The sequence below is a fragment of the Coccinella septempunctata genome, chromosome 3 (assembly GCF_907165205.1).
Source record: "Coccinella septempunctata chromosome 3, icCocSept1.1, whole genome shotgun sequence".
Classification (NCBI taxonomy): domain Eukaryota; kingdom Metazoa; phylum Arthropoda; class Insecta; order Coleoptera; family Coccinellidae; genus Coccinella; species Coccinella septempunctata.
Window position 1 is genome coordinate 10,624,300 of NC_058191.1, and position 27,914 is coordinate 10,652,213.

General features: G+C 36.9%; 1 protein-coding gene across 3 annotated transcripts; it reads right to left on the reverse strand.

Moving 5' to 3' along the window:
* Positions 1-2,734: 2,734 nt before the first annotated feature.
* LOC123308930 (YLP motif-containing protein 1-like) lies at positions 2,735-27,784 on the reverse strand. Of its 3 annotated transcripts, XM_044891742.1 has the most exons (11): positions 27,656-27,784; positions 27,528-27,581; positions 26,174-26,237; positions 25,909-26,121; positions 15,597-18,522; positions 13,196-14,031; positions 12,720-13,001; positions 10,001-10,231; positions 9,568-9,622; positions 6,402-6,514; positions 2,735-3,077 (listed from the first exon to the last, which is right to left on the reverse strand). In XM_044891742.1, exons 4-11 carry the CDS (start codon positions 26,116-26,118, stop codon positions 2,913-2,915), a joined length of 4,818 nt encoding a protein of 1,605 aa, XP_044747677.1. In that variant the 5' UTR covers positions 26,119-26,121; positions 26,174-26,237; positions 27,528-27,581; positions 27,656-27,784; the 3' UTR covers positions 2,735-2,912. The 3 variants fall into 3 exon arrangements, with proteins under 3 accessions (XP_044747677.1, XP_044747678.1, XP_044747679.1); XM_044891743.1 differs by lacking the exon at positions 26,174-26,237; XM_044891744.1 differs by lacking the exon at positions 9,568-9,622.
* Positions 27,785-27,914: the final 130 nt, after the last annotated feature.

Here is a 27,914-nt window from a genome sequence, read left to right on the forward strand (position 1 = left end):
CTTGAGATTTAATTACATTTGTACTTGATGAATAAACTATTTTTTATTATAAAATAAATCTCTTAATACTTTAAGTTTTTTTCATAATATTCATTAGGTAATTATAATTTTGTAAATGTTAAGTCGTTCCTACTATTGTTTGAGCCGCCGGCTAAGAACCCTATCTATCGACGCATGCGCAATGGCATCTAACAAGTGGCGTTGCGCGCCATCTCTTTCACTTTATTTCGGATATCTCGCTATTTTAATAGATGGTAGACCTAACTTGCGGCTATTTTTTCGCAGGCAGCCATATATCATCATATTCGAAAAAAATTAACTTCAATTTGATATCCAAAACATCCGTGTACGTCATGAACGTAGAAATACATCGAAATGTTACCTGCTTACACCTGGCTGCGAGGTAGTTGCGGCCGAGTGTGCAACGGCAGCTATGGATTTTAGTATTCTTTACATGCATTGCCATGATGTGAATGATATTTTATTTCAAAACGGAGTGAACGAAATTTTTCTTGGAATATTGATTAACATTAATTTAATTAAAATTACTTGCGGCCACTTTTGACAGGCTGCGGCGTTATCATTGTATTCTCCTATCCATAAACGTATGTAAAAAAGTGTGTTTGTCTTTGTACGTAATGAACGTAGTGATGCTGCAGCGGGATCTCGTACTATTTAGTTTAGCGTGTTCCTGTGATAGCGAGGGCGTGAAGCTCCAGAACTTCAAGCTCTGGGGTTTCGCGCATCTGACTGGAAAGCAGTATATAAAACTCAGAATTCTACTGTTAGAACATTGGAGTACAACCACTGTGAAATAAAACGGTGACAGATCTTAACAAAATTTTAAGGATTTAAGCAAGGTCTATCAGTAGAAGTGCGTCCTCGCAAAAGATTGAGCTTGATGCCCTTACCAGAAGTAAGATCTCCAGCCGAAAATAGTCTCTCATTAATTATTCGGTCCGCAAAAGCACTTTTTGTTGCAACCGGGAATCCACAATCACTGCGTAGGACTCGATTATTCTCACATGCTCCCTGACCCGGGTAGTAATTTTCCTGCCGCTTTGACCAATGTTGGATGGTATCAATATAACGCATATATGGCGGATGTGTCTAACATCGGGATGAGATCTTTACATAAATATTTCGAAGAAATATAGAAGTGGATGTGATAACGCCTTAAAAGGAAGGCAGTGAATAATAATAAGAATTAATTCAGATGTATACCACCCGCCGATATGAATATCGACAGGTGTTATGATCTGAATGAGCTAGGCAATTTGCAATCGCCAGGGCCACCAAATAGAGTACGCTATATCGAAGAAAAGCAGATGATGACCATGGTTTTGGTCTCGTTTGACCTCCTCAGAGCAACATAGCTTCTTCTCCGATGGAGTAACGTTTGGAATTGACGGACCCTTATTCAATACTGGCACGTGCTACTGAGTATTATCCAGTAACTCAGACCGCCACCCAGTATGGTCTTTTAACATTAGTAATATGTATTATTAATTTTCATCAACATTCATTTTCAAAAAGTTCAAATTGATCATTAAGGAAACTCACAACACACAACGAACGCTACGCGCTTAACAAAACCTCATTTAAGCTTTTGAAAGCTGCAAATATCGCAGCTACAATTTCTCGTATATTGAGAATTCGGATGAAGAGGTGAGGCGAGGATCAGAGCACAACTGCAATGTTATTTAAATATGTTGAAGATGAGTAAACGTACCGTTATTGAATAATGTATATTTATGTAAACGTATCGTCTCATTTAATAACCTTTTGGTTTACTGGACTGGCTCACATGGCGATCCTGGTCGACTGCGCCACAATGTAGGTAATGATTACGAGCTATAGTTGGCCACTCAGAAAGTTTTACAAGCGATATTGAAAATGTCTCAACTTTTGGATTGTCTTCTGGAATAGAAATAATTTTATTTAGTAATTATGGGTCTTTATTCTCAGCATTAAATTTTGATTTGAAAGAATAAAATATACTCACCGCCATTCCTGCATGTGAATGCGTATGTAGATAAGTGAAATTATTACCACATACAAAATACAAGTGCTTGGCACTTTTGTGGTCGTTGACGGTTATGTACTGGTGGATTTCTTTGTATTTTTTTGTTTTAATGGGTTAATAAACATTATCCATTCTAATATCGAGGAATTGAATGTTTCACTGTCTTTAAACATTTTTCTAAAAGAAAAAAATTTAAAAATTTACTTTTCCTGCATTCATCACAATTTAATTTTTCAAACTCCTCAATTATCTAGCCAGTTTTCACCTTTAGCATCGAAAAATAATTCTGAAATTTGGAATTGGTTACTTTGTATCAGTTTTCGAAATTAAGAATTAAGGTAATCTAGCAGCGATTACCCCGTAACTAACCAAAGTTTTTTTTATAAGTTTAGCATTCGCCATATTTAATTGAAGCAAATATTCACAAAACCAAAACTTCGTGAACTGAATCTCTGAACGGATAGAAATGAAGACTTTAGTTCAAGAAATGTTTTCAGCAAATTTTGCTACTGATTCAATATTTTGTTATTTTTAAACGATATTCTGTATTTGATGAGACATCAATATCAACAGATGAGCTTTCAGAAGTTCTAAGTCTTTTCACTTCCTACATCGTGTTTAATGCTTAGCACTTCAGAATCTTGAAATGAATAACTTCGCAATATAATTATCTGACTTTCCGAAGGATGTTGCAACAAAAGAAAAAAATATTGATACAACAGATTCTTTATTACTATGATATAACGAAAGAATATGAAACGACAGAAGGTTAAAACACTATAACTATTATTTCTCCCTTATAAAATTAAATATATTTACAAAATCAAAATATCAAAACTTGATGAAAATCCTAGTACATAACACATCACGTTGTGTACTGGAAAAATTAGAATCTTCTTCTTTGTACCTTCTCTATATACTTTGTTTGAGTTAGAGCGCTTTGACCCATCGAAGGATCCATCATTCTATCCCAATCAGTCTGTCCTACAACGAATCCAATGGCTCTCATCTTCTCCTGTTGTTTACGTTCCTCCAGGTCAGCCCACCGAACCTAAAAATAAAGCCGATTTACAACGTAGTTCATTCGAACACAATAAAGAAACTACTGCAAAGAAAACACAGATCCAGATAGGAAGACGAATTGATGCAGCGAACATTTCAAAAAAGTATATAACTAAACGAATACACTCAACGGAATAAGAGAACATATTTTGATATGGAATAAATTATTAGAGCTTTTTTCCGGTTTGCAAAAACAAACCAGTGACTCCGTAACAGTATCACATAATTTCTTCGAGCAAAGATGTCATGCTTTATGTCGAATTAGCGGCATGCGCTTTAATTTGAAGAAATTTGCAGCTGAGGACCAGCAATTGCATATGGTGAGGCTGCTTTAATTCGGAGAATGTGTCTTGAATTGCTCAATTTCTACATAAAGCAGAGATGTTTTCACATAGTATAGTGGTTGATGGTTTAATCATCAGAGGATGAAGAGATCCTTCGAAGCCGTATCCGAATACTGAAAGAAGGATAAAAAAAAAGTAGTGCCTAGGAATAGACACTCACTACTTTGAATGAGGCGTAACGTACACGACATAAATTCGCAAGTTTTGGTAGAAGTAGGCGAAAATGTAGTTGAATACCTAATGCTATTCTTAGTATTGTTGAACCCCAGCCCCTTCTATGTTAATCTTGAGAAGAACAATAATTTCATTTTCTGAATACAATCTATGAATCGACCCACTTCGTAATCTTTGTAAACAATAAACACTTGTCCGGAATAGCCATAAGGACCGGCAATGACTACTTCAATAAACCAGTCTTTGGCTGTTCGTTAGAAGAAAATATAAATCGAACAATTATACAGAAAGTCCCGGGAGTAACTGTACGTACTCTCATCAGAAAAAGAGTAGGACTAGCTGAGTGCGGATTGACTATAAAAAATTCATTTCTGGTTTTGCCCATGGTGGTGAGACCATCACCAGAGCCAAACTTATCGACGGGATTCATTGAAACTTGAAAGATAATTGACACATGCTGAGATCAAGTCAAAGAGATATAAATTATTTCAATATTCCAAGGCCTGACTCATTAAACCTCATTCAAAGTGTACAGGGTAAGAACATCACTTTGTATTTCAATTAATAGTTTCGCTTTTTAAAACGAACCTAAATTATGCTTCAATATGTGGTACCACTCAAAGTTGTCGCATCTACAATTCTTTTTTTATGAGTTTTTGAAATTGAACAAGGTTTGAAAATTGAATTTATTCACATAAACAGAAATGAGATATCCCGTGAATTAATATTAAACGTAAGAATCTTCTTGAGAAACTCAGTGAAGGTGTAAAAGATGATAATAATTTGCTAATATATGAAGTAGCTCATTAGTGAAACAACAATAAAAGCCAAAATATTTCACCCTGCATGCTACAAGGTTTAGTTTATGCTGAAGACATCAAGTCGAAGAACAGAATAATCTTGTTGCAGTTAATTAAAAAATATTATTCTGAAGGATATATCCAATCTTAAAATTCTGCTAGAGAAATGTGTTCAACACGTAGGCACACGGTCCAAACATGTGAAGTTACTTGGTGGGACCGCGAGCCCACCGGTGGATACTTTGAAAAAGTGTACAAAATTCTGTAAATATTCATATAATAGAAAGGTTGGGTCCCATGGGCAAATTTGAAGTTTTCGATGCGGCGCTCAACGTGTTAAACAAATGGTTTTCATTTCGAATAACTTTCGAAATTACGTTAACTGAATACAAGGAATTCGTTAATTCCCATTTTCATTTTCATTATTTATTGTTTTTTTCATTTGTTATCACATTCATTACGGAATGTGTTTATTATAGCTCTCGACTATCTAAATGATTTTTCACGAACATTGTCCCGTTTCATATTAGATCAAAAAATATCTCAGTCACGTTTATGTTGATATAAATTCAATTTTTCGAACTTTGTCCAATTTCAAAAATTCATAAAAAAATAGTAGATGTGACAACTCTGATTGGTACCACATATTGAAACATAATTTAGGTTCTTTTTAAAAAGCGTAACAATTATTCGAAATACAAAGTGATGTTTTCAGCCTGAACGCTTTAAATGAGTATTAATGAGTCCAGATACGGGATACTGAAATAATTGATATCTCACTGACTCAATATCAGCATGTGTCAATAATCTCCCAAGTTTCATCAAATTCCGTCGATAAGTTTGGCTTTGATACTGGTCTCAGTATTTCCATGAATTTCGAAAATCATCCTGTAGGAAAAGTCAGAAATTAATTTTTATAGCCAATCCGCACTCAGCTAGTCCTACTCTATCTATGATAAGAGTATGTACAGTTATTCCCGAACACCCTGCATAAAAAACTCCACTTAATTGTCGTCGACGCCTTGATGATATACTACTTCTAAAATAATTGAATATCTGGTTTAATATGAATCATAATATACGCAGCGTATAAGCTGCGTATATTATGATTAACGATGTCGACCCGTGCTCCTCTTCCTCGAACTACACAAGGTGTGGCATTTTCGAATCTACAGTACCTGGCTTATAATATGACGTCAAAGCGACGATATAAATACCAATTAGTTTAATCTAAAAGCGAATAACTATGTTACTTCCTATGCTAAATTATCAAAACTATATAAAAGTTTGATTGTGAACTAATTACAATCCACTGACATTCAGTGTGTTGGAAAAAACATGTGGCCAACATTGAGACGTCCGCCGCGAATAACCTGGTATATGTATACAGGAAAATATATATATATAGGCTAGGAAATATTTCTGGCCAGATCGATTCTAATTTATAAGTCTCAGATCAGACCAGGATTTGAAACTGCTCCCATGTGTGGAGCTCTAAGCACAAACATTCATAGCAACTCTTTAATTCCATCCTAAGAAGATGAGCACGACAGCCGCTGCAACCTCTAAAGTTTCATACCTATGCCTGGTCTATAGATCACGGTCGATGCTCGAATCAGCTACAGGAAATTATCCAAATTATTCCATTGAAAACTCGCAAAACTTCTCCTTACTTGAAACTTTCTGAACTGTAAAATTTTGGAACACGCTTTTAACTGAAACTGAAGTTTCTTTCGGAGTATGATCTCCAGTGTTTGAGACGACAATAAACAGGCAGCCAGTTTCCGGGCGTCAACTAGGTGACATAGCACAAAAATAAAAAAATTTATTCTCGTTTAAGGAAACGGTGCTTACATCCATAAGCTATTAAATTACTCACTACTAGACTAAATAACTAGCCTAGTCTGAACAAGGCATTAGACACAATATATTCCACTGGCATAATCTGAAACTTCACACAAACCAAATCAATAAATAAGGAAATTTTCAACAAACCCTCTTCTCTCCTGGTTTGGTTGGCCTGGTGACTTCCCACTCATCGTCGAGCTGTAGGAATTCCTCCATAGTTCTTGAGGGGCGGGGGGGTTTGCTGAGGCCATCAAGTCGTGCTGCAAAAATAACTGAGTCAATTCCGCAGGAAAACTAAATTTGAGAGAGACTATGACATTCGACTCCATAGAGAGATATGGAAAAAACGCAGTTGTCGCGGTAAGTAAGCCCTTTTTGAAAAGGAGACGAGGTAACGTCGACCAGTTCTCAGTTTTGAATTGTATAATGATTTTCCAAATAGGAAACATACAATCTTCAAAACTGCAAGCTAGAAAAATTTTAACTTTATCTATATCAATGCATGAAATATAATTTCAATATACATAGAATAATTTCTTGGTTCACACTTTTTTTATACGAGATGGGAGGTACAAAAAATGAGCACTTCGAGATTTAAGAGATAGCTGAATGAGAATAAAACGTTTTTGGTCGAAATGGACCAATTTTGTGACCTTCAACGTCGAACCGAGTTTGTTCTTCAAGAGTTCAAGAACTTTCCATAATTCCGATACTGATCAGTGAATATATGCAATCCAAATCATATGATCTTGTGCCGGAATAATGTTTCTGTCGAATTCAAATCATGACGACGATGTAATACAGGTTGTGCCAAGTTATCGTATACAAGAGATTTCTCTCTCGTTTGACAAAATAATAAAAATTAAAATAACCGCTTCGAATGTATTCAAGTATAGGAAAATAGGAAATGGATCACGCTTTCATAGTAAGTATTATGGCTTAGTGAAAAATTTTATTACATTTCACAGTTCTGTGGTAGCTACCTCCCACTTATTATTTTCAAATAGCACCCCCTATATATCGTCATTGAAAACTAAATATCATATCTATTTGAAATGATTTTATTAATAACAATAAAAACATTTTTATGTCAAGATAACTATGATGCAATACAAAAAACTTAGTTCCTGCACAATCGATGCAAGTTGCAAAATGTGTTAAAAACGTTATTGTGCCTAAAACGTCGCAGGTGTAGCACTATAGGTATGCTTCACGAATACGTTCTTCAAAATCGTCTAAATCCAGGAATTTCATTTAATAAACCAAATATTTGAAATAACCCCAAAAAGAATAGTCCTGTGGTGTTAGGTCTGGCGAGGGCGGGTGCCAAGCTTTATGTTCATAATTATCAGTTCTTTTAACTGTATCAGCCGTATTTTATTTTAAATTCACACATCATGAGATGTTTTTGTTATTAATAATAAAAAAAAACAGTATGTGCGACAAGCAATTTTCAATAACAATATACATAGGGTACCATTTAAAAAGAAAAAGTGAGGGGTAGCTATTACAAGACTGTCAAATGTAATAATTTAGGAAGGTACTTTAATGCCATTCAACGCAGACTTTTTATTTTTTAATTATTTCGTCAAATAAGTGGGAGATCGCCTCTATACGGTACCATGGGATACATGATAACTATGATAACTAACCAAAGACGTTCGTGGTATCACTTTTGAAAATCAACTCAGGTATAACAATTCATATTTATTATCTGTATCCATTATTATGCTAGAGTCACCTGCTTTGTAGGACGAATTTTTTGATAAGAAATGTTTCCGTGAACCGTCAATCCCCAAGAATTTCACTTTATTACTGTGCCATCAAAATAATATAAGGACCAATAATTGGATTTCCACTGTGCCTGCAGATGGCTTATGCCAATCTCGAACATAACGGTGAAAATTTGTAATAGCATTTTATGTTAACTCTTTAAGATTAACGATTTCAAGAGTTCGATATACATATACAGCACCGTCTAATGAATGATGGATAAATGAAATTTCTATAACACCTTTTTTCATAATGTTTGACGTATGCCTTTGTGAAAAGATGTATAATATACCTGAACTCAGATGTATCAAAAAATAATGTTATCAGAAAACGTAATACCAACGTACAAATATCATTTACAGAACCTTTACAGCACACAAACCATAGACACACCTACTGGCCTTACTCGAAAGAAAGGAAATAATTTCCTGCATTACCAGTTATTTCATAAAGTATTCAAATGTTTAAAATGTACTTGACACAAAGCCAATGAATCAAGTTTCACAATAAACAGTCCAGCAAATCTTGAGATATAAATGATGTAACTAACAAAAAGCGACTCTCTTTTATATTATTAAGAGACAGAAAATAAATATTCATTGATCTTCCAAATGAGTGTTTATCTTAATGGTAAAATTCACGTTAAAGCCAACGGAAAACAATACATCATGCACGATTCCATAAAACAAATATGAAATTGTTGCGCACTGTTAATTCTGCTACGATAAAGTTTTGAAATAACTAGACGTCAAGCGCTATAACTATAGCATATCTGAGAGGTTAAACATGAAATTGATACAACTTTACCCCCAGTACAATAAGTTTAAATCAGTAGTACTGAAAATATAAAATATTTTCATTTCACTAATTATATTTCAGGTTCATGAAATATAGGTAGGACAAGAATTCGCGTAAACCTGAAAAACAAAACTTCATATGCATATACTTCATAATTGGTGACTAAAACTGCTGAACGTAATGTCCCATCCCGAAAGATGAAATCTTTCATTTATAGTGACAAAATAAAATATATGTACAAGAAACTTTTTGGTTTTTCATTTGTGAACTTAAAAATATTTCATGAATTCAATGAAATAAATTATCGTGTGAATGGTAAAAACAAAACAATCTAGGTAAAGTACACAAAGTAGGTATTTTACGCCTGATTGTAACAAAATTTATAAAAATAAGAGAACACAAAGGACGAACACATGAATAAAATAAAATATATATAAAATTGTAAAACAGGAACTAGCTCCAGGACAGTCACTCAAAAATGTTGAGTGTTAAAACGAACTTCTGAGACGACCGAGTGTAGATTCGACATCAATACACCAACAAAAAATTTGTTCTAAAAGAATATAAGAAACGAAAAAAATAAAATATTTTTCGACGGCCGTTCAAGGAAGGAGTACCCGCTGGAAAGGACTATTCGGATATTTCACTGAACAGAATATCGATGGTCATAACATAAAATCATCCTCACAAATATCGATTTCAATGTAAATAGTTTCTTTAACCCATTAAAAGTAAAACTTACCAAGATTATTTATAGAACAGTCGAAATTGTCCCATTTGCTTCGATCTAGTTGGTCCTGGGAAGACTTTAATCTTTAGTAGGTACGGGATGTAAAAAATTAAACAATAATAACAATACAATCTTGTGACGAAATTAAAACCCTTATCGAACATTCTGTGGAGGAAAATGCTGATTTAAAATTGAAAATGGTTGAAAATTCTCACATGAAGGCTCGCTGTAAGATAAGTCAACAAGTAATGCTGAAATTGCTTGAAATGGTAAAAATCCCTGCAGAATAGGCAAAAAGCTCAAACGAAGGATAGGATACCGAGAAGTTCATCCAATCCATCTTCTTCGTGTGTTATTTTTAACAAAATGAATGTTTTCAACGTGGAAAAGTGCTTGAATTGGATGAATAATCAGTTTCCTCGCAACCTTCACCATAACCTCTTACCTCTAACCCATCTTCCTTATCGTCAACATCACTGATTGGCGAATTTATTTCCTCCATTTCTACCTCGGGTATAGGTCCTCCCTGCAACAGGGAGGAAGCGTCAAGTATGGGATGATGGGAGGGTGTGGTCTCCCATCCTTCTATGCACCGACGTATCTCTTCTTCGGTACGGTTATGTATATTCCTTTTGAAACAGTTTTGGACATCTAGTTCCATCTGACATATGTAAACCTGAAATATTTCTATTTGATTAGGCCATGGGCGTAGACAAAATTAGTAAATCGGACGATTTACCAAACTTGTCTGAATAATAATAATAATAATAATAATAATAATTTTTATTCACTATGAAAAAAAGTTTCTACAGTACAAACAATATATAAAGTAATATGTGAACAAAAAAAAGATGAAACGACAGCACAGAAGCTCCAGCTGGAAGCCATCGCTTGTACGTGTTGTCATATCTTGAAAATTCACCCCTGATGATGAGTGAACAAAGTGAACGCACACTCCACACATTCTACCCCAGAAATTTTTTTTTTTTATCAATTTTTTATTTATTTATTCATTTTTTTTTTTTACTATTATCATATTCATATTCAAAGTGTTCTAATATCACAATTTTCCCCTTCTTTTTCTACTCATCTATATCTAAACATTGTTGATGAAATTATGTAGTCTTTCTCTTCCGTAGCACAGTACCCAACTCCTGCATATTCCCTTGAACAAACTGACATTATTTATCCCTAAGATGTAGGCAGGAAGTTGATTGAACAGTTTCGGTGCAAGATAATTACATTGTCGCAGGCCTATAGTCTTCCCACATCTAGGTACACTCAAGGAGCCTAATCTCGTTCTGGTGTTGTGACAGTGTACAATGGGCTCAAAAGCAATTTTGGATTTCTTTATATTCACCAGCATATTCAAACAGAATAGCTGTCTCACATCGAGTATCTCGGCCTCTTCATACAACCTATCGTTAGAGAAGGTAATTGGTTTTTTATAGATAACCCTTAGAATCCATCTCTGAATAACGCTCAATTTTTCCAAGTGAACATCACTCACACCCCCCCAACCGATGATTCCATATGTCAGATGCGACTGGACTAATGCAAAATATATCAATTTGAGGTGTTTTAGATCAAGGTAATCCTTCAAATATTTTATTTTATATAGAACCCCTCTTAACTTATTAACTATATTTTTTACTTGTAGGTCCCACCTCATGTGACGGTCAATGATCACACCCAAATACTTGACCGACTCTGCCTCCAGGATGTAAGAGTCAGTACCGGCCGTCAAAGGACCCATAGAAGGCAATCCACTGGAGTATGAGCAAAAGGGCATATATCTTGTTTTTTCTAGGTTTAGGGTGAGTGTGCTGAAACTCAGCCAATCCTTCAGAATTCTTATGTCGGCTTCAGTTTCTATTTTCAAGCTTTCCCACGATTCAGACTCACAAAACATTGCAATATCGTCCGCATAGCCGAGAATTTTGCCCTTGATTCCGAGATTCAGCAAGCTGTTAACATACAGAGTGAACAACAAAGGTCCGAGCACAGTCCCCTGTGGAACCCCGTAGGTCACATACACGGGATCACTCATCTCACCATCAACATCAATATCATAATATCCATCATATTGTGCTCGTTGAATAATCTACTACCTAACAATTTTTTGGCGCAGTCTCACATTCAATTCGCTCTTACTTCGGCTTTTTTTAATATTTGTTATTTAAATTTCATCTTATTCTTTTCTTTGAAAAAAAAAGATCCAATATTTCAGCAAAGTTTATTAATTATGTGGCGAATATTTCTACCTTCAATATCTTTCAAAATGGCCGACAATGTTTTGAGGACCTGTTCTGTTATATCATTAAAGCTAGAAAGCTCAAACTTTACAGAAAGCGTACCAACAAAGATTTGGAAGATACTATTGGAAACGTATTGATGCATAAGTGTGGATTTATGCAGCATCAAATAATACTTATCAACAAGTATCACGTAACAAATAGCATTTATGCAGAACAAATCAACAAATAACCTAACTTCATATTTTCATATTAAATAAACTGTATTTTCTACAAAAACCTCTTATAAATATCACTGAACCTAAGATGAATTAATGAAAAAAAAAACATACAACTAGTATCGTTTGTTTTGTTATTTGTTTTTACAGAAGTTTCTATCTGTGTATTAAGTTTCAAGTAATAAAAAAGTAGTTGGCTCTTATTTGTGATATTTGTAACTTGGTTGCATAACCACTCTCATTGAAAAATAGTCATTCAACTTGAACCTGTTATTCGTTAATTGATAATAGTTATTTGATATTTGTTATTTTGAGCTGAGAAAGACAGCGTTCATCAGCCGAATTAGAACGACAACAAATGCACATGTGAATATAGTCCGATACGTTGGATTCGGCGTGGACGACATTGTCAAATCCATTTGAACGTTCGTTATACGTACTCCCAAAAAAAGAACAAAAGTTGAACCGATCATCAACCGCTTATCCACTGTTACAGCGAAAAATGCGAAATTTAATAGACAAAACAGAGATTGGATAGCCCAGACAATTAATCACCAATATCTATTGGAATTGCATATGGTGTCTAAGGTCCCTTTAGCATAAAATCTTATATCAAATCTCAAAAAAAAAAAACGAAAACATCAAACAATAAATAAATCATCTTATTCTTTTTCTGATTTGGTATTTTTACCTGGAAACCATTCTGCTTGGCGAAACTCCACATCTCTCCAAAATATTTCACTTTGTCATTCACATTGTCGACAATGATGAATGGGAAATAACCATCGGTTATCGTCTTTTTGAACGACTTCACTAGGGAATTTCTGTAGGATTCTTCCATACCAGCCTCGAACTCATAAACCATCTCCTTCAATTTGACCCGTTTACCATCTTCCACGACCTCTTTTTCCTGTTCTACCATGAAATAGTCGTCTAAGGATAAAATTCTAGGAGCCGATCCGCCATTTTCAACCTTCAACAAAATCCAGAAGATTGAATTATACTTTCTATTATGACTTCAGTTATTGGGAAGAAGAAAGCACAAATTATATAATTCAAGATATACGATGAACACTATTAACAGTTCCTACTATTCGTACAGTCCGCAGCGTTTAAAACGGGCATAAGAAAGCCACGAAATCGAAAAATCAATAAAAAGAATAGTACCTCTTTATCCTTGATCATTTTGGCTAGGTGAGTCTTTCCGCTGCCAGGTGGACCTCTTAGTATTATGACGATCCTCTGAGGTCTACTCGACCTGCCGGGCGCGTTCAAGAGATCTTCAATCGGCGTGACATTGCTAGGTTTATTCTCGTCTATTGGCTTGGAGAATGGAAATATTGGCATACCTTCCTTCCTTGCGTAATTATCTCTTTCGATATTTTTGTTATCTGCTTTAAAACGAGCGTCCCTTTTATCCCCATCTACGTCGTCTACTTCCATATCTTCGATTCTCCTTCGTTTATCCTCCCATCCGGAATCCCTTCTATTCCAACTGTCGTCCTCTTTGCGATCTCTGTCGTCTCTGCGCTCCCTTCTATCGTCCCGTCTTTCTCTATCGAATTCTCTATCCCTTCTGTTTCCCAGCCTTCTATCTCTTTCGCCTGGCCTGCCGCCTTGGTCCCAGGCCTCTCTGTCGGCGTACATTTGCGACCTGTCGAATCGAGGAGGTGACCTTGATCTACGTCTACGACCCGGCCAATCGTTTTCCATTTCAAATTTCATTGGCGGTGGCGATAATCTCGAATCGAATACGTTTCTTTCGTATTTGTACCTATCGTCTGGTCTATACCTATCGTCCCTGCGCGGAACTACGGGCTCGTAACGATCGTCGTACATCCTGCGATCGATGGGAGGTGGACGTATTATGGGAGGATCGAGCTCCGGTATCATTTTTACGGCATCAGACAGCCAGTTGGGCCTCTCTGGGTACGGTATACGTCTCAATGTTTTGTGTCGGTAATCGTACATGCGGAAAGGCTGAACGAGCACGTCGATTTCGGCTGCAATGGGGAATTCTTCTCAATTTTGGTTAACACAGCATATGCAAGTTTGAACTGAATAATTATGAGTTTCATTCATGAATTCTTCAAATGCATTGCGGAAACTATTCAAAATCATTCTTCAAATATGAGGTTTTAAAATTTAAATCACTTCGTTTCTAGTTTACGATTTGGCAACAGCGCCTACTAGAGAATAAAAAGAACAATGGCTTGTTTATAAAATAACAGCTGTTGATTTACAGCAATAGGCCTGTTTTGGTTCGCTTTTAGGATGGTTCCAGAACGGTTCAAAACAGTCGCACATTTATTTATTCAGCGTAAGCTCACGCGTAGCATGCGTGTAGCTTTCCATACCATTGCTGCTCCACTACTTTGAACCGATTCGGAACCGCCTCAAGTGCGAACCAAAACAAAGCCAGTGATTCCCAACTAGTGGTGCGCAGAAGCCAAAATGTGGTCCGCGAACTTAGAACATGAAACTTAGTTCGAAGTCTGCAAATGATTTACAGTGTTTTATTTCAGACTTAACCGCTGCTCTTAGACCAAAGTGTTTAATAGCCGGCGTTAGTAAATAGAATCAGTAGTACAGTCAATACAAACTTGCTGGAAAATTTGAGAACGTCGCAAATATATTAATTTTTGAAGATAACCTTCGAGCTTTTATTTGCAAATTTCAATTGTGATTATAAGTAAAAATTGACAAAAAGATGGAATCAATTAGATAATCGTCAAGATTGAACGGTTGCGTCGAAAATTTTCCAAAAAGATGGAATCAATTACATAATCCTCAAGACCGACCGGCTGCTTCGAGCTCCATAAAATTTTCAGATTTATTACAGGTGGTCCCTGCTGACAAGAATAATATAAAAGAGGTCCCTGCCCAAGAAAAGGTTGGGAACCCCTGATTTACAGCTATCATAAGGCGCGTACTCAATGGCGAGCCTCAACAGCAACCGGCCATAAAAGTACCAAAAAGTTTAAGGACTTTCCTCGTTCGTTGCAGACTTTGTAGACAGCCATCTTTGTCTATCTCATCAAGATAGTGTATTTGTTCTCCTTTATTATCAACGCATATTTCAGTCGATGTTGCCAACTTGTGCAATAGACACGAAACGCTTTAAATTTTAAATACCCATTTTTATTTTTCATTTTTAACTACTCAAAATAATTTTTTGGGAAACGGTTGAAATGGTTATTTCAAAATGTGACGTTTCAAAGATATTTCATAAAAAATACATCATTTTCGTCAGGGAGGGAGAATTCCCTATTAGAAACGTAAGGTTATTTCTTGATTAGACGAAGAGGAAGAAAGTGACGACTGCTGAATATAATTTTTTTTTTCATAAATTGTTGAGATCATGAGGTATTTTAAAATGATGTTAAGAAAGCGCCATTGGTAATATGTTACCCTATTTAGTATTTTTCACCGGATAACTCACAGCTGGTGATAATGAGAATTTTGTATGGTAGTCCAGTAATATCAATATAAAAAAATATTCCAATAATATTTTCATTACTAAAAAGGTTTAACGGATCGATCTCAAGAAACAGAGGAATATACTCACGAGGCTTCACACGTTTGTGATCGTAATCCACCACTGTCACTGGTTTCCATATGTCGTCATCCAGAATTGGCTCTTGTTCGTCACCTTCGGGAGGCATGTCGCCTAATGGCTCGTCCCCAAACTGAGGCGGTTCCGGGGCTTCCGCGAACTGCCCAGTGTTCTCGCCCCTGCCGAAACTGCCGTCGATTTCCGGGGGTGGCGGATAATCACCATCGTCCGCGAAATCACCCTCCCCGTAGTTCGGATCCATGTCGCCGCCGAATCGACCGCCGGGCCTATTGAACCTCTCGTTGAAGCCTTCTGCACCTTTGTTCAAAGGCGACCTTTCGTCCGCGTAACGATCCGGACCAGGACCGAAGTTGCCGCCCCTCTGAAGAGGCCTATCGTTCTGCCTGAAATCGTTGTTTCTACCGTTGAAGTTCGACGAAGGAGGCCCGTTAAAATCGTCTCTTCCTCCCCTGAAGTTCGGCGGCGGCGCCTCGTTGAAATCGCCTCTACCTCCTCTGAATCTCGGCGGAGGGGCCTCATTGAAATCGTCTCGACCGCCTCTGAAATTCGGCGCAAGACCCTCGTTGAAATCGTCTCTACCGTCTTTGAAGTTCGGCGGTGGGTGATCGTTAAAATCATCCCTGCCGCCTCTGAAATTGGGCGGCGGAGGCTTGTTGAAATCGTCCCTGCCACCTCTGAAGTTCGCCGGTGGCGGCTCGTTGAAATCGCCTCTGCCGCCTCTGAAATTCTTCGGAGGGGGCCCGTTGAAATTGTCCCTACCTCCTCTGAAATTCGGCGGAGGAGCCTCAGTAAAATCGTCTCTATCTCCCATGAAATTCTTCGAAAGTGGCTCGTTAAAATCGTCTCTACCACCTCTGAAATTCGGCGGTGGCGGCTCGTTAAGATTGTCTCTACCACCCCTGAAATTGGGCGGTGGGGGCTCGTTGAATTCCTCTCTATCGCCCCTGAAATTCGGAGGAGGGCGGTCGTTGAAATCGTCTCTGCCGCCTCTGAAATTAGGTGGTGGGGGCCCGCTAAAATCGTCTCTGCCTCCTCTGAAGTTCGGTGGCGGGTGCTCGTTGAAACTGTCTCTGTTGCCGCCTCTGAAATTAGGTGTAATAGGCTGGTTCAAACCATCCCTTCCGCCCCTGAAATTGGGTGGTGGAGGTTCGTTTAAATCGTCCCTTCCTTCTCTGAAACCTGGCGCGAACCTCTGGTTCTGGAATGGCCTTCCGTTTCTCTCGTTATCTAATGGACCTTTCCCTTCGTCGTCAAAGCCATAGGGTTTACCGAAATTATTTCTACCTTGTAGGTCTCTACCGAACGGTGTTCTACCACCCAAATTCTTATTGTGACCATCTTGCTCGAAATCGGGCCCCCTTGGTCCAAAGTTACCTCTATTGATGTCTTTATCGCCGAAATCTCCCCTTGCCCTTCCTGGACCGAACGGTTCTCTGCCCTTGGTCATGATTTCGCCAAAGTTACCTTTCCTAATCGGATCTGGAAGAAGGCCGGTACCTCTGCGACCGAGACCTTCTGGAACCAAAGGTGGTGCATTATCTGAGGCCGCAGCGTTTTGGTTCGGGAAAGAACCTTTATCGAATTCGTTTCCAAAGCGGTTCGGCGGTGGTCTCTTCATGTCATCGTGAGAAGGCATTGTGAAATTAGGAGGCGGTCTGTTGTAAGGAGATTCGTTATCGTAGAAATTAGGGGGCGGTGCACCCCTGCCAATCTGAGCATTACTGGGCGGACCCCGATAATACTCTGGATCGTTGGGTTGCATCGTGAAACTGCTTCTGGTCTGATCGTCGAAATTCTGTATTGGCTCAGGGTGTTCGTTGCGAGCGTCATCTCCGCTCATGTTCGACTGATCGCGACTTGAAGATGCGTCCGCTCCTATCCTCGGAGTACCGATCAGATTCGTGCTCTGGTTCTGGGAAACCATCGATAGCATACTCATCAATTTTTGGTCTCCCAAGATGTTGTTTATACCCTTTGAGATGGCCTCAAGATCCGGACCCTTCTTAACGGGAATCTGTTCTTCGTCGTCGAGCTTCTCGACGTCTCCGTCTTTGACGAGATCCAATCCTGGGATACCGTCCGATTTGGTAGTGTTCAAGAATCCCAGACCACCACCATCCTGGGGCTCCGGTTCTTTATCGTTACCCTTGAACTGCAAAGGTTCGTTGTTCATATCGGGCGGCGGTTTACTGTAAATGCTAGCAGCTGGTTGGACGGCATCCTTTGGCGGTACTTGAACTTGCGAGGCAGTCGTTGTAGGTTGCTGCTGGACGCCCTGCGAAGGCGGCGGAACGTTGAAGTTCTGAACTTGGGAGGGTTTAGCCGGAGGGAGACCGAGTCGTTTTCTTCTCATGGCTTCACGCCTGTCTAGCAACTGTTGCCTCCATTGTTCCCATTTCTTCTCGTACTCCTTGTATTGTTGTTTGTCGGGATGGCCGCTGTTCTGCTCTTTCCACTTGTTGAACTGAGCCTCCCACTCGGCGAATTGCTTGTCGAACTTTTTCTCCGCCTCGGACAGTTCTTCGTTTTGGTTAGGGTTGGACTGAGTCGCGCCCACGTTTTGCCATCCTTGTCTGTTAGTCATTTGTCTTTTCGGGTTGGTGTCTTCTTTGCCGGGTAACTGACGTTTCTGATCGACGTTGACGTTGCCGCTGGCCTTCCATGGCTGCTGGGGCGGATTGGGGACGAATGAAGGCGGCGGTGCAGAGAACTGATTGGGCATCAATGTTGTGGAATACTGGGGGACTACGGAATGCTGAGGAGGTGGAACGGGTACTGGTAGAGGCGGAGCAGGTTTAGGGAGCTCCTCTTTCGGAAGCGGAGGCTGAGGTTGCGGATCAACAGGTAGTGGCGGTGGCCCACCAATATTGGGAACAACTGACTGCTGGGCGGCCAGAGCGTTGATAGACTTTTGATACTGAAAAAAAAAATGAAATTGCCAACATTGAAATATAAAACTACAAGTAAATCAGCTATATTCAACATATTATATACTTCACATTCAAATTTTCCTTAAATAAATTAGAAGAGTTACCAGAAGAGAACTGCCATGTTCAAAGCAAGTGCTGAAAATAAGAATTGAATGAAAACTTATAATATAGAATAAAAATTGAAACTTCAATATCGGTAAAGCCGGTTTCACTTGATCACCTTATAAGTACATTGAGTTTCAAGTAAGCGGGCCACTGAGCTTATTCATTGAGATAAATTATGAATTGAACCATATGAACATGGACATGGGAAGTTATACGGAAAAACAATTTTCCAAAAATATTCAGATTTTACTGGTTTTCAAAAATGAATGGTATAGGAATAATTACAGACTATTGATTTTTTTGATTTCAACTTCAGTTTTCCCGAAAACGTCAACAAAAATTCTGCGCAATGTATTAAGGGGAAGACGGGTATATTGAAGGTTGAGATGTTATGTCTTCACTATTTATTCTTTATTGACGTTCCAGCAGCAGGTCGCAGGCCTTCTTCAGGATTCTACAAAAACAATACAACAATAAAATACTTCTATAGATACAATCATTATTTCTTGTACCCACCGAATATTTGAAGATACATAGGTTAATTCCTTCTCTTTCAGTCAGAATATTGTGCCTTTTTTTAAACAAACACATACAAGTTATTATTTGACGATATTCAAATTCAAACATATAGTTTTCTCAAAAATTACAACAGTCCATTCTTGAAAGTAGCATATATTCATCATACACTGTGTCAAAGTCATTTTTAGCTGAACAGACCGTTTTAAGAAATAATCCTGAAACACGTCGATTTTTTATTTTAATTTACCGTATTTTAAAATAATAATCTAATATACAGGGTGAATTACTTTCGAGTAATGACGTCACCGTAATTTTTTTTACCCACCATTTTGTCTCAATTTTCGGATTACTCCAGCTGAGCTGATTCCAAAAATGTATCACATGTTGATTCCAATTGGTACAGGGTGGACAGAAATACAATATGATAACATTAGTAATATTATTGATGGAATACATGACTTTATAAATGTTCGAACTGCAGCTGTGTATATTAGATTATTATTTCAAAAAAATAAATTAAAATCAAAAATCGATTATTTCTTAAAACGGTCTATTCAGCTAAAAATGACTTTGTTCCATACTTTACGGACACAGTGTATAATAATAATGATAGGAATCATATTGATAGAAGAAATCATCCACCGTTCTTATGACACAAAGAAAAAAACCTGTCATATTTAGATTCACAGGTTGACCGGGAACACAGTCAACGTCCTCTTACTCCATTGACATAGAAGTAAAGCCCAAAGAATGGACTGTTGTAATTTTTCAGAAAACTATATGTTTGAATTTGAATATAGTCAAATGATAACTAATATGTGCTTGTAAAAAAAGCCACAATATACTGGCTGAAAGAGAAGGAAATAACCTACGTATCTTCAAATTTTCAGTGGTTACATGAAATGATGATTGAATATTTAGAAGTATTATTATATTATTTTTGTAGAATCCTGAAGAAGGCCTGCGACCTGCGACCGAAACGTCGATAAAATATAAATACTGCAGGCATAGCGACTTAACCTTCAATATACCCTTCTTGTTCCTTATATATATATACCCATCATTAAAATCCCAATAACATTCTATGCCACTTTCACAATCCGGCAGCATCCATTGAGTCAATAATTGTCATCAAAGTTTTATGGTACCCATAGACTTAATAATTAAGAGCCGATTTCACCAAACGGTGATAAATAAATTAGCTCAACTCAAACTCAGATTAAAATTCTGTTTCTAATATTGACATCTTCTTTGTCTATGAAGTGAAGGAGGGTAAAGGAATCGCAAGTGGAATTGGCCCTAATTATGGTATTCACATTTGACAAAAAAAAAACAGACAATGACAGAACAAACAGAAAATTACAGAAAGTTTCTGTAATCTGCGGATATGGAATCTTTATCTTCTTGATCGGTTCCACTGTTGTCGAATCAACAGAAATTACTAGACTCTAGGTATTCTACGTCACAACATTTCACATATTCGAATTTGTGCCAAGTTACTGAAGGGTTATTTTTCTGTTACTGAATTTTGGGTCGAATCTTTTACGTGGTGAATAACTAATAAGAAAAGGTTTCCACTTCCAAGTTGCCAATTTTATCCTGCGCATACATTGATTGTCGGTGAGAAACCGTAAAATGAAGAAATGGACGCATACACCCGTGTACATCCATATCTCGGCACCCATGCAAATTCAGAAAAAATGCAAAAAGAGGTTAGCTTTGGTACGTATAGGGGCATTTATTAATACGGTTGGTTCCAACTAATTTGTATCAACCCTGTGAGCGTGATGACAGCAACCAATAAAATCTTAAATGAGAAGGCGGTTCGAGTAACACCGAGGTAATTCGATCGTCTTTTCCATAATCACATACACTTAAACTTGACCTTTTTTGTATCTACTACCGAAAAATAAAAATAAAGCAGAATAGTTACAATAGCAAGAGATGCAACGTAACATGCAAATTTTTCATTATGAAAGATTTTCCAAATGTTGTCCATTCTTTTGTTGGCAAAAATATAATCTATTTTCAAATTCGGCCCTTGTTTTGGAAAACTTGAACTTGCATGCGTATTTTTACTTTCAATTATTATTTATCGAGGCGGTGTTGAATACACAACGGATTTTAAATGTCCCAGAAGAAAAAATCTAAAGGTGTCATGTCTGGGGAGCGTGGTGACTATTCAATTGGTCCTCTTTCTGATCCATTTCTCTTGTAAATGATCAGTGAGTCATTACATCACTGAATTGAAGCAATGAGGTTGAGCTCCAACTAGTTGGAAGTGAATGGGTTGTTCTTTTGAAAGCATATAGCCATCCTCAGCAAGTTTATTGTCTAAACTTACTTTTATTATTTCTTCCGGCACATTCTAGTAAATGTTACCAGTAGGGTGTTCAATAAAAGAAAATAAACTTGATGAGGATGGAAATACGATTTCACATTTCGTAAGGCAATAGCTCACAGATCATTTCCAAGAGAAATTAGAAAAGAGCCGATTGAATTGACCACCATGCTCCACAGACTCGACACCTTTAGATTTTCTCCCCTGGAAGAACTGAAAGTAAGAATACGCACAGCAAGCCAAGAAATTCAAGTTGAAGTTTGCCGAATTTGAAAAAAGGTTATATTTTGTCTACAAACTAATGGACAACATTTTGAACATTTTTTATAGTAAAATATTATTTTCATGTTTCATTGCAACTTCTGATGAACCAAAATACCTCTCTTTACATTGTTTGTGATTTTGCATGGGGCCGAGATATTTAGGCAGGTACCTTTTCAAATTGACACACTGTATACTTGTCATAATAATAACTAGAATGATAATTTTTCGGCTGTGATCAGTGTGATCGGTACCACCTTCACTGCCGTCACACTGAAGTGCGGATGTGATTACTATCTGAAAAATATTGTGGTCTCACATATAATTTTTTTTCTGAGCAGCCCCTTTTTAGATACAGCTACCTAAATCACAGCCCTCACAACACGTAGCCGAGATGAGGGAGAAGTTTGGCAACACAGGGAAAGGCCTAGAATTTCTAGTTCTCGTATCGTGCTTGCCGGCGTCGTGTTGTTTGTAGGTTATGTTTAGTTTTTGTTTTTAGTGCTTGAAAGTACTGTGAATTGTGTGCTGAGGGAAAAAAAGTCTATGAGTGGAGTGAATTGTATGCTGAGGAAAAAAAGTCTATGAGTAAAGTGAATTGTTTCATTTGGTAATGTACCTAACGTTTTTGAACTCGATTTTGATTGTAGGATCGATTTCGTATCATACCTAATAAATGTTGTATACCTAGCTGCAAGGGCAATAATAAATCTTCAGAGAAAATGATTATTTCCAAACTTTTTCCAGAAATTCCAAAATAAATACAATTCCGGTAAATACATACAGTGCGTTTTACGAAATTCATTTTGATATTAACGTTATTGTGAAATTTTATCAATTATTACAAGCTGATAGCACTTCGAGACAGTCACCAATTTATTTTTTATCTATGCCAAAGAAATGTCCACAATTGACAGAATGTTGAGTTCTAAAAAAAATCATCAAATGTATCCAAATTTTTACTTGCTACATATCAAAAACAGACTTGGCATTAATTAAAAGAACGTAGTATTGAATTTGAATTTAATATTGGTGATTTTTCATAGATTTGCAGTTGTGGAAGTGATTTGAAAAAGAGTTTTGTATCCACTTCGCTCAACTTTTGTTAACATATTTAATTGAATAATCATGTGAAAAGTATAAACGATCAAATCGTTCTCAACACTCGAGAAAAAAGAAGGCAACAGTTCGGTATCGTGATAATTTATTGACACTACCTAAAAAAATAGCAAATTCGATAAAATGGGAATACGATAGTTCTTCAAGATTCTCCTCTGTCGATTGTAATTATTTATGCAGGTATTTGAATGTCATATTTATATTTTAAGTTAAATATTCGTATAGACAATTCTATTCCAGTTTTTTTTCGTGTAAGTGAATTTATTCAACGGACAATTCTTCTCAGTTTTTGCTCATACCTCCTTAAACTTAACTCCTTGATAATATTTGGATTCATGAGCTCATTTACACAATTTTGTGGGAGGAGATGGCACTACACCTTTTTGTTGGTTCTTGCTGAACGATAAATCGGGTTTGAAATATACAATATTGTTAGAATAATTGGATTTATCATTCATTCTTGGTGCTATCATACAGATAAAATTATTTTCATTAAATTGTTATCGAATCATAATATGATGAGTCAGTTCAATTCTTTGAACAAGTATGGCTTAGTTAGGATAGTGTCTTATATATATTTTATTAAATTTGAGACATCTCATGTCGATTATTGGCGTACTAATTGAAAGGTATTTGAAAATTCACTCCTATATCGCACTCACTGAGGCCTGAAGTCGGCCTTCCGCACCAAGCTATTTGCAATACATTTGTTATACATAAAAATGCAGAATGTTCCGGAGAATTAGAAAATATAACCTAATGAAGGTTGTCCCATTTAAGAAAAAGAAGTCGCCGTCAATTGTGCTTTTGTGGGACTGGCTGTATATTTGATGATATAATATAAAATTTGGATAACACTTGACCGTTTCGCAAATATACGGCATACCCTGTGCCGTTGAACACCCTGTATATCTTTATCGTTCAAACACCTTTGGTCTTGCTCTAGATAGCTTAGTTCGAGAGTAGATAGCCTGGCCGTTTTTCACGTTTTTCAGTTCGTCTGAATTTCACCCGGAAAAACAGAGAAAAAAAACTTCCTTAAGTGTCATTTTTACGTCCAGTTTCATAATCAAATTTGAAGTCACTTTAAGCTTAAAGCTTCCTTTACTGTCATTTTTAGTGGGGTTAAAGGAAGCTTCAAAATTAAAGCGACTTTAGGTTTGATTATGAAACCGGCCGTTAGTAGGGTTAAAGAAAGCTTCAAAAGGGACTTTAGGTTTGATTATGAAACCGGCCGTTATTATTCAAGTATTGTTAATGCATTTATGTTCACAGAACATTACAAAATTTTTAGTACTGCTCGTCAAGCGTTCTGTGTACCTCTCAATTTCATATCAAAAGGAAGAATCCATTCAAATTAAATTGAAAATTAAGAATGATTGAACTACAACTAATTAAGATTAAAAATTAGATACAACTATTTTGACGCGATAGCGACTAGACATTACTAATATTTCTCTGGAAATACCCACTTCACTCATCTTATTCGCCGAATTTGTACTGAATCAATATCAACACTTAAAATCTGAGCACTTTTGATCACTAATGACACAACTTCACTTGTTTAACAATAAACGGTTAACAAGTTAAGACAAGAATGCAGGAAGAAAATTTTTAAACTATAACTTCTTGATGTACAACAGCGACGGGAGGTCCAAATTACAAATATAAGACTCCGTGACATTGTTGCCAGTTTTCAGACCACTTCTGTCAGTTTTGTCAAACAGACGATCGACACAGATTTGTTTACATTTTTTGTGTTTGGTAAACGTTAAAAACCTCGAATTTCTGGAGCTTTTGTTACTTATTTCCGATCTGACCCCCGGGTCGGAAGTATTTGGTAGGCACACTCCTGGTATTCGTCGTCGTTTGGCATTTTTCGAGGCAGTCAATCTTTTTCGATTCCACCAAAAAGTAACGCACAGCTATGCCGGTGGAAACGGACGCTAAATGTGTGAACAGCTTGTACATGCTGGAGTGCTGCACAAAATGTTCGTGAACAAATTGAAAAAGGACGTTCGTTAGGTGCTGCCATCTTTTCTTCGAAAGTGGAAACTATTGTAATATCCGTAACTTCTACTTATCGTTCGAGTGTTCAGGCAATACCCCACATTCTGCTAGTCTTTCCACCTTTACGCGTTATACTGATGGCGAGAAAGTCCCGTGGTATGACTCTTCTTAACCATCCTGACCTACATGTTGAACATATATATACTGCTTTCCAGTCAGGTGTGCGAAACCCCAGAGCTTGACGCAATTGAGCTTCACGCCCTACCCACTATAACGGGAACGCGCTAATCTAAACTGTCAAATTAAACTAACCTAACCTCAGTAAAAATGACAAGTACAGCGCTCCACAGCTGTCATAACGAAATTCGGATGGTGCATCAGGGGAGAGGGGAAGGAAACCAAGGGCTTGACGCTCCGCGTACTGGAACGGTCTAACTTAGGGGCGGTACGCTCCCCCGGTGCGCCCCAACCAATGACTGGAGAATCCTTATTGCAATGTGTAAATAAACCGAAGAGCAAGTGTGATAGTTTTATTTTTCTCTTTGTCCCAAGTCTGAGACAACGGACCACAACAGTTATGCCTACTACTGTCACCGATCAACTCAAGTGTACGAAATAGAATTTGACCCATTTACCCTCGTTCCCCACTAACTACAACGACAATCAGGAATCGAGAAAATATTTCTGGTTATAATCTCAAATTTGTAAAATTAACTTTGCACTTTGAGCTAAACCGAGATCAGAGTCGTTGCGCTGAAATAATTCTGGCGCTGCTGGTGCAGATGTCGCATGCAGTTCTTTGTAATCTATGCTTTATAGCTCATTCCGAGCGCTGGCATCGATGCGCTATTGCGCAATTGCGATTCAACTCAATTATCTGGCGCAGAAAGCTACTCTTGAGTAAAACTACTGGACCCTATGAATAAATACTGTGTCGGCGTGGGAAAAATTATGGAAATAACTCATCTCTATTCAAAAACGCTAATAGAATATATGAAGACAAAATTAAAAAAATTACCTCTGCTCCATACTGTTGATGCCATTGCTGATATTGCTGCTGCCACTGGGCCCACTGTTGCCAGTTTTGCTGTTGCATCTGCGTCCACTGATCTGAAGTATATGGCATGCCAGGAGGAATCACTGCAGGTGCTGTATTCAAGAGAGGCGCGGTTGCAGCAACCACAGGAGGCTGCTGAGTTGGGGTCCCAGGCCATTGAGCCCAAGACATATTCTAAAAAATTGAATTGTAACATAAATGACAAACTGAAGAAGTTCTAACTTACCTTTCCTCAAAAAGACTTTCTCGAGTTATTGTAAAGTCCCTACAATATCTTTATGTTTGTTGCACTGTTGGAAAAAAGATCAAACATTCTCAAAAACAATAATCTCGCATTCTGTGATAATAATGACAAGCGTTGTCCATTCAAATCCAAATCGCTCATTTCTTTCAAGGGGGAACTACCAATTATACCATACAGTACAATATCTAGTATACAGTTATAATAGAAGCATAAGAAAATACAGGTAAAAATTCGAGAAAATGTGCATATCAAATGTTTATTCACAATATAATGAACAAACTTATAAATCGTGCCAATTTTGTAATAGTTGAGAATATTTAAGGAATAGTTTATTCATTAATTTTTTTTTATTTTCCAGACTGTCCATTAGCAATTCAAATGAATTGTTCGAAGGACCTCATTCTTTGTTTTCCACTTACTGGTAAAGAAACCGGAGTCAAGTATAGGACCGAACTCAACTTCATTGCACTTCGTGATAGAATATTTCATTATTATTCATGAAATTTCAATAATTTGTCTTAAGACAAAATTACTTCAGAAGGAAAGATATTTCATATCAACTTGTAAGTTCTTGTTAAAAAAAAGTGTATGTCGATGCATATTTATAATCATTAGGTTGTCCTATTTGTTTCCATACTCTGACACTAATGCGGACAAAGAAAATAAGATATGAATTATAATTGTTTTGAAATGATTGATAATATCAAAACACTACCTTGTAAGAGTCGATAGATACACAGACAATTCGATGTTCAAAAGGAAGTCGAACATAAGCACTTGATTTAGATCGATCAAACTACACAAAAACCATGGTGTCTCATTTCATGACCAAAGTTTGATCAATAAATATAGGAATGATGCAGTGTCAATTTTCATATAAATAAGGATATTTATGTATAATTTTTTTAGGAGTGCCATAGTTCCTTTCAAATGCAATAAAACCATTTATTGCTCTACGCAGAACGGAAGGAGAAGTTTATATGGAAAATAGGGAAACACATATATAAACACAATGAGGTTATATATAATATTTCTTCAGTTCAACTAATTAAAGAAAACTAGTTTAACGAAGGTATCAAACTTGAGTAGTATCAAATATCACAATATCAATGATACAAAATCAACTGAAATAACTCGAAAATATATGTGATCCATAAATATCAGAGTATGTAATGCATTGAAAGTCACCTAATATAGAGGTAACTCTTCATACAAATTGTTTGAGGACGAAATGACAATACATTTTTAACGGCGGTGAACATATAACATAAAATTTGGGATAATTGATAGACTAAAAACAGTCCACTCAAACTGAAATAAATATATATAAGCTCACCTGTATTTTTATTTAGGGAAAATCAATATTTTGTCGGCGTATTATTTAGAATGCCTGCAAATAGAATTAAATGTACAGAATTCAAATGAGCAAACAAATAAAGAAAAAAACATCCTTCAGTCGCTTACTTTCTGTTAATTTTCAGCAAATATTAACTACACTTTCAGAACGATATATGTATTTATAACATATCTCATTTATAAATTTTTATTTCGGCCTTCACCATCTTGCGATTGACAATTGACATAAAAAAAACATCAAATTCATAGAAAAAAATTTTGACAGTTGCTTGTCAAAAAACAAGGGATCATTTAGCTCAACCATAGACAAAAACTTGGCGAAAAGCAAATTCATCTTTTATATTATTTTGGATTATATATGGAGTAT